Source organism: Triticum aestivum, chromosome 7A (genome assembly GCF_018294505.1).
Source record: "Triticum aestivum cultivar Chinese Spring chromosome 7A, IWGSC CS RefSeq v2.1, whole genome shotgun sequence".
NCBI classification, from domain to species: domain Eukaryota; kingdom Viridiplantae; phylum Streptophyta; class Magnoliopsida; order Poales; family Poaceae; genus Triticum; species Triticum aestivum.
In genome coordinates this window covers 605,199,094-605,210,823 of record NC_057812.1, presented here as the reverse complement: position 1 = coordinate 605,210,823, position 11,730 = coordinate 605,199,094, and the positions used below count along the sequence as shown (strand labels likewise).

At 39.2% G+C, this 11,730-nt stretch overlaps 1 protein-coding gene across 1 annotated transcript; it reads right to left on the bottom strand.

Annotated features, from left to right (window-relative positions):
* Positions 1 to 2,019: 2,019 nt before the first annotated feature.
* Positions 2,020 to 9,849, bottom strand: LOC123149850 (uncharacterized). Its single transcript, XM_044569608.1, has 6 exons — positions 9,783 to 9,849; positions 9,213 to 9,380; positions 8,854 to 9,120; positions 8,675 to 8,757; positions 6,116 to 6,910; positions 2,020 to 2,160 (listed from the first exon to the last, which is right to left on the bottom strand). The coding sequence occupies exons 1-6, from the start codon at positions 9,847 to 9,849 to the stop codon at positions 2,020 to 2,022; spliced, it is 1,521 nt and encodes a 506-aa protein (XP_044425543.1).
* Between the last annotated feature and the right edge of the window lie 1,881 nt (positions 9,850 to 11,730).

Here is an 11,730-nt window from a genome sequence, read left to right as displayed (position 1 = left end):
TTTTATCAATTTTCTTTTTTTAACACATGTCTACTTTTTTTCTTGGTACACAATGTTCATTTTTAGCGCACATGTGAAATACTGTTTAGATACATGTTGGACATTTTTCAAATACATGATGCATTTTTAAAAAATACATGTGTTGAACACTTTTTTGAATACACGGTAACATTTTCCCAATACACGTTGTAATTCTTTTAATTGCTGTAAACAATTTTCTAACTACATGGACATTTTTTACATTTAAAATTTGACACGAATTTTTGGAAACACGTGAACATTTCTTTAAAAATGTCACACACGTTTTAAATGGAAATAAAGCTTTTTTAACCTACATGAACATTTGTGTGCTTGTATAAACAATTTTAAATGCCACAAACATTTCTTAATCACGGGAATTTTTCTTTAAAGTCACGTAGATTTTCTAAATTATATAAAAGATATATATTACGCAAACATATTTTCATTGTATACAATTTTTTTTTGAAAATGTCACAAACAAAATTTTCAAACTCATGAAAATTTTCTGAAATGTAATTTAAAGTTTTATGAATGTGTGAAGCATTTGTTTATGTGTTACATCATTTTTTATATTTTAAATTAATTTAAAATTGTGACATACATTTTTAAAAACATGTGACATTTTTAAATGTCACACACATTTTCTGTACACATGATTAACAATTTTCTATACACATTTACCATTCTCAAATGCATGATTAACACTTTCTATTAGCAAAGTCCTTTAATATAAATATTTAGAAAATTGCAAAATATAAGTAGCAACGAACAAATAAAGAAAAAAACTGTAAGATAATTGGTACACCTTTTGGATATGATACAAAGTTGCACAAGATTTACATTATTTCTAAAATATAGGAACATGAAAAACACATGAAGAGAACATCACACTTTTTTTTAGGAAGAACATCGCATATTCCTAATTCTTATTGGATCTAGGAATTCACTACCAATTGGTCAGTGAAAACCACAGGAAGAAATAGAACCATTGTGTCAGTCGATCAAAATTTTCCAACAAAATAGTATGCACAGAAATACTTATGAAATTTTACAATGTGTCCAAATCCTGCAATGCAAATCAAACTAACTAGACAGGAAATTTGTCTTAAGATTCAAATCCACCCAAAAAATCCTACAAAAATCGGATGAATCAAGGAAGCGCCTAGTGTAAATGGATCCTTTGAGAAAACTCCAAAACTAATTCTGACATGTAAATTAAAGCAAAGAAAGGAAAAAATCGTAAGGATTACAATTCATCTTATAAGTTGTAAAAACTTCAGTACCAATGAGTGTTTGAGAACACGGGAAAATAGAAGAATTCTACAGGTGGATGAACATTTTCCTCCAAATAGGGTGCAAATAAAACCTTATGGAACTATGAATTCAAATCATGCAATGAAAATCAAGCAAACTACACATGTTTTTTTTCTAAGGACTCAAATTCTCCAAAATAAATCCCGCGAAATTGGGTTGAATCAAAGAAGCCTGGCAAAAGCAATCCTGAAAACCAAAGTGTTAATCTTTCTTTTGAAGAGAGAGAAAACTAGCGATGAACTTGGGAGCCTAGTGCTCCTTCGTTGGAAGAACAAAAACCTAGACTAGATAGAACTGACAAACATACGAAATTATCAGGTCAGAATGCATCATAGAGGAAGATATAATCTGTAAAAGTCTGGAAACTGATATATGTCATAACATGACCGATTTAAGAATGGGTTTAACCAAATGCCACAGAGCACTAGAAAACATGCCCGAGCATCAGCAGCTCTCCCATATATCTCCCGGGGATTTCTCCCCAAGAACCCTTATTGATTATACTGTTCACCAGCCTTATTATTATTATTAAGATAAAAGTAGTTCTTCAGTTGCCCCTCTTCAGGCAGGCAACGGCATGTCGTAATCGTTGCCCACAAACTGGGGGCTCCAGACCCTTAGCACATTGTCGGTGACGCTAGACTGGTTTGCAGGATCGTACGCCGTGGCGTCTCCAGCGGCCGGTTATTCAGGCATGGGTGCATTGTTGACGACGTTGGCCGGGTTTGCCGGCTGAAGCGCTTGGTTCCAGGCTTCATCTTCCTGGAGCAATTCCTTTGGGTCAATGCCATCTATCTGGAGCAGATCCACTGGTTCAAGACCTTGCTACTCCTGACCCTGTCCTCCCATGTCCTCCCATCTGGTTCATCCTGAATTTCTCCACCTCTTCCCAATCACTGAAAGGCTCAGACTGCACATTCTCTACATCGGGTTGGTAGTTGCCTTTCTGTAGAGTAACTGCGGCGTGCACCTCTTTCACAGTGTCTTTCTGCAGAGTAACTGCGGTGTGCACCTCGTTCATTGTGTCTTCCCGCGGTGTACCTGTGGCGTGCACGTTGTCCGTGGTGTCTTTCTACATGTCATTGCTCTCTAGGTTGATGACAATCTTGCCTGATGCTTCAGTATGACTGGTCTCCTCTCTCTCCAGGTTGATGAAAATCTCGTGTCCATATCCATCAAGTGCTTTGCTCTTTACTGGCAGCACCTTGTGTTTGTATGAGAGGCTATCATTATAGTACTACAGGCACTCCTCGTATCTATCCCAGATGGACTTGGTACCATGTATCAGAACTGGAGGTGGGCGTGCATTAGTCTAAGAAACTCGTGCACCAGTTGAACTCTTTCCCACTTGTCTCCACGACTTTCTGGGGTAATTGTACCACATAGCAGAGGCAACTGAACTTCCCTCCACATGTGGCCACGCCATGTCGGTGTACTTGTCCGAGATACTATAAAAGTGCACCAAAACTATCTAATATCATTTGTGAACATGACATGAATAATTCGTAAATTATAGATATGTTGCACACGTATGAGAGACATCCAGAATATTTGGGATTTTATTTGTGAAATAAAATTGTGAAGGACCATCATGAGATGACCACCCCTAGTGGGCCCCACATGGCCCACGACCCTCCCTAAGGCAGGTCTAGGCCGAATTGGGCAACGAAGGAAAAGGAATCCTTCCCTCCTTCCACCAAGTGGAAGGAGAGGAGGATTCCTCCTACATGGGGCGCCCCTCTCTCTCTCTCTCTCTATATATATATATATATATATATATATGTGTGTGTGTGTGTGTGTGTGTGTGTGTGTGTGTGTGTGTAGGGCTCTCGCTAGAGACGCACCAATCCAAAGAGGATCTCTCCCCCATAGCTCCATGCTCTTCTGAACTAATTGTCCTAAGTGTTTTAGGCTCCTAATTGGATGGGCTCTAATATCTATCTAATTGGTCTAAGAGAATAATACTCCTAATTAGACGAGAAGTGCAGCTAGGCTCTCTCTCTCTCTCTCTCTCTCCTAGTTTTCTCGCAGTTCTTCTTCCTGGACGTCGAAGCTCTGTCGATCTACTACTTCAGAATGCGTGGATACTTTGGAGGGGTCGTCTACTTCGACTCTCATCTTGGAGAACATTCTCGTGGATGGGAGGTGTAACCTAGTTGTGAAAAATGATGGGAATCGTCACACTACACCGAGCTACTCTGCTCGTCGGTGAGTTTGATCGTTACCGCCATCTTCATAGTGTTCCTAGGTGTGATCGTGTAGCATAATTGTTTTTGTTCTGTAGCATGTTCCCCTACCATAGTGCCCCTACTCCCCTCAATGCCACACGAGCAATGTCCCTCTCGTATGGATTTCTATTAGATATCGCCTATGGGCGATCGAATTGGGTCGACTCATTAGCGTCACTGCCTTTGTTGTTGCTGTGTTGGTTCGCTCTACTATTTTTTTCTTTTTCCGTATCTTTTATTACTTTTCTTTGTTTTTCATTGGTTTTTATTAATTTTCTTCATTGTACTTTGGTTTTCTTTGTTTTTCATTTGCTTTTCTTTTTCTACTTCGTTATACTTTGATTTTCTTTGTTTTTTGTCTGTTTTCTTTGTTTTTTCTTTCTTATGTGTAATATTTTGGTTTTCTTCAGGTTTTTTTATTTCTTCATCATACTTTGGCTTTCATTGTTTCTTTTTTTGGTTTTGTTTGCTTTCTTTGATGGTTTTTGTCGATTTTCCTTTTTTAACACATGTCTACTTTTTCTTTGTACACAAATGTTCATTTTTAGCGCACATGTGAAATACTGTTTAGATACACGTTGGACATTTTTCAAATACATGATGCATTTTTGAAAAATACATGTTTTGAACACTTTTTTGAATTCACGGTAACATTCTCCAAATACACATTGTAATTTTTTCAATTGCAGTAAACAATTTCTAACTATGTGAACATTTTTTACATTTAAGATTTCACAGGCATTTTTGAAAACACGTGAACATTTCTTTAAAATGTCACAAATGTTTTAAATGGAAATAAACCTTTTTTAACCTATATGATTTTTTTTTACTTGTATAAACAATTTTAAATGTCACAAACATTTTTGTTAATCACAGGATTTTTTCTTTAAAGTCACGTACATTTTCTAAATTATATAAAAGATATATATTACGCAAACATATTTTCATTGTATACAATTTTTTTAAAATGTCACAAACAAAATTTTCAAACTCGCGAACATTTTCTAAAATGTAATTTACAGTTTTGTGAAAGTATGAAGCATTTGTTTATGAGTTACATCATTTTTTTACATTTTAAAATTAATTTTAACATGTGACCTACATTTTTTTAAACACGCGACATTTTTAAATGTCATACACATTTTCTGTACACATGATTAACAATTTTCTATACACGTTTAACATTTTCAAATGCATGCTTAACACTTTCCATCAGCAAAGTCCTCTAATATATATAGAATATTACAAAATATAAGCAACAACGAACAAATAAAGAAAAAAATGTAAGATAATTTGGTACACCGATTGGATCTGATACAAAGTTGCACAAAATTTACATTATTTCTAAAATTCAGGAACATGAAAAACACATGAAGGGAACATCACACTTTTTTTAGGAAGAACATCGCGTATTCATAAATCTTATGGGATCTAGAAAGTTCACTACCAACGGGTCAGTGAAAACCACAAGAAGAAATAGAACCATTGTGTCAGTCGATCAAATATTTCCTACAAAATAGTGTGCACAGAAATCCTTATGAAATTTTACAATGAGTCTAAATCCTGCAATGCAAATCAAACTAACTAGACAGGAAATTTGTCTTAAGATTCAAATCCTCCAAAAAAAATCCTATGGAAATCGGATGAATCAAAGAAGCCCCTAATGTAAAGGGATGCTTTGAGAAAACTTCAAAACTAATTCTGACATATAAATTAAAGCAAACAAAGAAAAAAATCATAAGGATTCCATTTCATCTTATATGATGTAAAAACTTCAATACCAATGAGTGTTTCAAAACTAGGGAAAATAGAAGAATTGTACCAGTGGATAACCATTTTCCTCCAAATAGAGTGCAAATAAATCCTTATGGATTTTTTCTATGAATTCAAATCACGCAATGAAATCAATCAAACTACACATGTTTTTTTTCTAAGGACTCAAATCCTCCAAAATAAATCCTGCGAAATTGGGTTGAATCAAAGAAGCCTGGCAAAAGGAATCCTGAAAACCGGGGAATCCTGAAAACCGGAGAGAGAGCTACTGATGAACTTGGGAGCCTGGTGCTCCTTCGTCCGAAGAACAAAAACTGCCTAGATAGAACTGACAAACATACGAAATTATCAGGTCATAATGCATCACAGAGGAAGATATAATATGTACAAGTCTGGAAACTGATAAATGTCATAACACGGCCGATTAACAAATGGGTTTAACCAAATGGCACAGAGCACTGGAAACATGTCCGAGCATCAGCAACTCTCCCGTATATCTCCCGAGGATTTCTCCCCAGGAACCCTTATTGCTTATACTGTTCACCAGACTTATTATTATTATTAAGATAAAAGCAGTTCTTCAGTTGCCCCTCTTCAGGCAGGCAACGGCATGCTTACGCCGGGGCGTTTCCAGCGGCCGGTTCTTCAGCCATGGGTACGTTGTCCACGACATTCACCGGGTTTGCTGGCTGAAGCGCCTGGTTCCAGGTTTCGTCTTCCTGGAGCAGTTCCTCTGGGTCAATGCCGTCTATCTGGAGCAGATCCATTGGTTCAAGGACTTGCTCCTCTTGCCCCTGTCCTCCCATCTGGTTCATCCAGAATTTCTCCACCTCTTCCCAATCACTGAAAGGCTCAGACTGCACATTCTCTGCAGCGGGTTGGTAGTTGTCTTCCTGCAGAGTAACTGCAGCATGCACCTCGTTCATGGTGTCCTTCTGCAGAGTAACTGCGGCGTGCACCTCGTCCATTGCGTCTTCCTGCGGTGTAACAGCGGCGTGCACGTCGTCCGTGGTGTCTTTCTGCGTGTCATGGCTCTCCAGGTTGATGACAATCTTGCCTGATGCTTCAGTACGACTGGTCTCCTCTCTCTCCAGGTTGATGAAAATCTTGCGTCCATATCCAGCAAGCGCTTTGCTCTTTACAGGCAACACCTCGCGTTTGTGTGACAGGCTCTCATTATAGTACTGCAGGCTCTCCTCGTACCTATCCCAGATGGACTTGGTACCATGTATCAGAACTGGAGGTGGGCGTGCATTAGTCTGAGAAACTCGTGCACCGGCCGAACTCTTCCCCACTTGTCTCCACGGCTTTCCGGGGTAATTGTACCACATAGCAGAGGCAGCTGAACTTCCCTCCACATGTGGCCACACCATCCCAGGGTACTTGTCCCAGATAGCAGAGGCAACCCCATGTGTGAACTGCGTCTGGGTTGTTGCCGGATGATTATTGGGTTTAGTACTGGCTGCCTTGTACGCCGATGAAATCATCTCAGATAATTCCTTCATGCTGGCATAATGTTGAGAGCCCTCTTCATCGTGTGATAACCTCTGCCTCTGCACTCGCAGCCGGTGTTTCTGCATCACAATACAGAACAGAAAATTCAAGACAAGGACCACCCATCACAATATAGAAAGTGAGAGTAATGAGGACATTTTAAATAGCACTTTAGCATAACAACGCTGAAATAGATGAACCTGAAACTTGTCGAGTATGCAAGTTTTTTTTCTCAAACACGCGCCCGGGATGTGTTTCATTTTGTATTAGAAGGAGAATGCCAAGAAAGCACGAAGAGTACAAACAAACACTAGCAACGAGGCCACAAAGAAGCCAAAACCCTACTGCTAGCACCAGCCTAAGGTTAGACCAAAGTCACGTCAATACACCCCCAATTTAACAGATAAAGTGGTACATTGTTCACAAATTCCCTGAAAAGTGATAACAATTATTAATCCATCGATTTGGTAAACTGGGTTACAATAATGCTTTGGATAGTCTGATTATGTACGAATTAGGACAAAACTTAATCTCCGTGGCATGCAGAGACAGAGTATAGTGATTACTGATGCAGGTATGAGACATCCATGTACATGTGTTTCTTCTGGAAAATTAAGAAATAACAAAGGACACCCGGTAGAGTATCAGAGTGTAAACATTCTTTCCTTCCAAGTTTGTCCTGTTAAAATGGAATATTGACCCTTGTATTGAGCATGCAAGCTTGCCTGTAACTGTGTGAGCTTTTACTGGGGTATGAATTAAAAGGTCAAACATTCAATAAAGTTCTCTTCCTATTTGTTTCTTCAACAGTGTGCACATAGCTTTTTTAAAAAAATTGTGAACTCAGACACTGTTGCCACAGAAAATTACCCAATTGATTGAACAATACAGAATGTATATTTACACAAAATAAATAGCAGAGGGAAATGTTTCATTTTGGCACTAAGATCAAACCAATCATAAAAAAATGACTATTATGTGGTTGTTGCTATTCCAGTAGGGTTTTGTTTAATTGTTTCTCTTTTACCTTTTTCCCTTCGGCCCATTCACTGTAGTTGGTAAAAGGACTCATCTGCACGTAACAACAATTTCTTTGGTCACTCAGCATCCATGCCAGCCTCCATGCGTTAGTTACCGTGTCCCTCAAAATCTTGCTAAATCAGAAATCCGAATCCGGGACAGATTCGGAGACCGTGACTTTGTTCGAGCAGCACTAGCTGCTCGTACATAACGTGCCAGGGTACAAAACAGTGACAAAGGTGATGTCCGAGCGGTGGCATGCAGCTGCAACTTCGGGAATCGTGTAATGATGACCACCGTGAGCAGATTTCTTGCAATTAGCTGGTTCTGCTAGATTAGTTTAGGCAATGCCGCAACCACTCTGTTGGTTAATCATATACATGTGTAGAGATGGCAAGTATGTAGTAGCTTCCATCTTAACCAAATATTCATGCATGGTGGATCAGGTTGGCAGTGGCAATCAATGGCCAATGGCTACGGAAGGGGGATTGTCAGCTGTAGTGGTGGGAACCAAGGACTAGACAGAGCAGTGGCCATGCCATCGAACTTCAAGGCTATAGCACAATGACAATATCATCTTAATTAGTGGTAAAAACAAAAAATTCCATTCGGGAAAGTGCATAGGATGAAAGAAAAATATATAAGGCTAAAATGCCAAACGTTCAATCAGTTTAAACTTACTAGCATATGCAAATGCCTATTGATGTCAGCTTCTACTACTTATGATCGCCTATTAAGCAAATCAAATTTAGCAAAAACGCACATACTGCCTATTGATGTACTGGCAATACTGCAGTTGCAGATAAACTAAATCGATCACCCACCTGGAGATGGCTTGCGACGTGCTGTATGGTCAAATTCAAATCCTTTGCATTCATGTACTGGTGAATTTTTCTAGCCATAGCAGCTCTAGCCAAAAAGAAAACATACACTCAAAGGTCATGCCTTTTCAGCTGTTAAACATAACAAATGACTAATTTATGCTAAGTGCAGATAGCCTTACACGCCCCAAGCACTTCAACAGCCTGCAAGAACTTTTCATGGAGTTCACTGCTCCATATGAACCGACCCAGATTATATGGATAGACATTCGCGTTTAACGCATCTTGTTCTTCATCCTCAGTCACAGACCTGTGATTTTTGATAGACCTGTGTTGCAGCGCTCTCATCCTCAGAAAATTGACGGTTTCAGTATCCAACGGCTTAACCACATTGAAGCATGTTCCAAGGGTCATGCGTGCAGAGACTGCCTCATCATAGGCACACATAGCTGCAGCCAAAAAACAACACTCCTAGATTAATGAGTTTGGGATGGAAGAAATTTTTTCTTAAAACAATACAGCTCTGAATACAAATGCTTACTGATGAGAGGCACTTCAAGTTCACTCAGGATGTGGTGAAACAGCCGCAAGGTGCCCACCTCTGTATTGCCAGGATGAACTTCCGCTACTATCAAATCAAGCTCCTCATCCTTAGCAACCCCCCTTTTAAGGGAATCTAGGGCCTCTTCCCCTGTTTGGAAGGGAAGAACTACAAAACAGTACAAGTTAGACTCAAAACTTTGGAGAGTAAACACCGTGTTATCATGTTCAAATATAGTTATATTAATATCCCAACCTGCACGTACCATTGCAACAAGTGAGTATCTTCTAAACTAATATAGCTACTTGGTATGTGTTTTTCCCATTTGACCACATAATCCAACACTTTCTGCAATCTAATAGCACTTGGAAGGGCTGCCCAAGTAACTAGCAACGTATATCCCATTACGAACTACATATGCTACCTCTGTTTAAACTGTGAAGTTCACGCAATATATTACACACATATGCTGTATAATCTAATGGTCCTTTGGAAGGGTGATGCAGTAACACTATATCCTATATGGAACTGCATCTGTTTCCTTTCTGTTAAAAAATGTCATATATCTACAGAAATGCTCCACATATATGATGGTTGTACGATCTACACATGATACTAAGGACAGGTTCACATCCATGTGGGGCCATAGCTCGCCAAGCTTCATATCATGAGAAGCGTTCTATATCTCCACACGCAAGCCATCCAACCGTTAATTGGTCCAGATCATGATGGATAGAACGTATAAATATTCCCACCGGACGACCATACACCCAAACTTCACACCGAGCAGCCGTACACCCAAACTTCCCGCCAAACAGCCGTACAACCAAAATTCCCGCCAAACAGCCGTAAACCCAAACCTCCCAGTCTCCCACTGAACAGCAGAAATATGAAATATCCAAAATTTGATCAGATGTGCCTATGTGGACACCAACAGACATCAAATCGTGCCTTTTATAGTAGCCCCATGCTTGGGAATTGAAATGCGCACCTTTGAAGTTGAATCTAGCAAGCGTATTGGAGATGGTCCACAGGGAAACCAGATCCTGATCAAGAACTAAAACTGAAAGATTTTCCATCAGGTCAGTGAGACCCTATGGGGAGGAAAAGAAGTCTACCAGTGTTTGTGATGGATCTAATACCTTCTTTTGGCGTGAGACCTTCACCAAGGGCAAAGGATAGACACTATATATCCCCATATATCAGATGATGTCAGAAAAGGACAAGATTTAAGGGGTAGAGTCCATCTAATTTTTTATTCAAAAGCTGACCTATATTTGGACAGGGAGGTTGAACAAGATATACTTACTTGAGAAATGCAAGTTAAGATCATCATTATTTTGTCCTCTTGTGCTTCTTCAGTTTCCAGTGTAAAGAACAAGCAAGACCATGTACAATGCAAGCCGGTGCTTATCTGTAGAGAGCAGATGCTTAATTAAGCACCCCTGGCACAGATATAAGCACCGGTGCTTAAGAAAAACACGGTTTATTTTACTAAGCATCTTGCATTGTACATGGTCTAAGAAGGTGTGAACCCTTACCATCACGACTTCATGTTATCTGTTCTCTATCATCACGCTTGCTTTTGGCACACCCTTTGATGTGACCCGACCTGCATTTTGAACAGTCTATGCAGAAACAAGTTAAAAAAGACAAAAATAGATGAACAGATGCATGAAAACCTCGTTGTTCTATTTTCTTCTCTTCTGTTTCAAATTTTGTTGTCAAAATTGACACAAGTATTCAGATAAATTCAATGGAACAGCTGACTTGTGATATTTTGTGTGGCCTGTCACACTTGTTGATTAGGCTACCTTTTGGTGACTAGTGATGAACGATGTAATAATGATGGCTATATGTTCACATGTATTCTCATTATGTTCATGACTCCAAATTTACCTAAGGCGAATATAAGGCACATGCATGTTCTCCCTAGCTCTCACCCACGGTACTATTATTTTCTTCATTCAGTACCTAGTGTTCATATGAAAGAAACAAAGCAAGCAGGCCATTCACCTATTAATTAGCAAACATATCAATACTTCAATTGCAACCATTAGAACTTCCAAGTCCTAAAGGGTCTCAAGGCTCAACTTTCAAATGTCAAAACAGACCAAATGGTGATGTGCTGCTTTAAGATGATTCCTCAGAAAAAAGTCTGGAGGGTAAATAAGGTAATTTCTTGGCCAGGTTCATTATTTATAACATGCAACAATTTCATTGATTTATAGCATACTGTCATGCATACCAAGAATTCTACTACAAAGGAGTCTTCCCGTGCAGGCGATATGTCACATGATCAATGGGTCAATGCATGCTGGTGAATTTGATCTTGCGGCCGTACCTGGCGCATGGCTGGCAATGTTGCAAGCATGCAATCCTACATGATGTATGCATGAGCACTAATTGCACCGATGTACAAGATAACTTCACAAAAGACAAAAAACACTAGCTGTAACCCCAATTCCACGACAGACACTCACCCTAGCCCCAATTGCATCACCACGTCTGCTCTTTT

Excerpts from the sequence above, each read along its gene's own strand:
- LOC123149850 (XM_044569608.1), bottom strand. The coding sequence starts at position 9,849 with ATGGATGTGAACCTGTCCTTAGTATCATGTGTAGATCGTACAACCATC. Across the intron at positions 8,758-8,853 it reads TGTTGAAGTGCTTGGGGCGT|CTGCTATGGCTAGAAAAATT; the intron begins GTAAGGCTATCT and ends TTTTGGCTAGAG. Across the intron at positions 6,911-8,674 it reads ACGTCGCAAGCCATCTCCAG|AAACACCGGCTGCGAGTGCA; the intron begins GTGGGTGATCGA and ends ATTGTGATGCAG.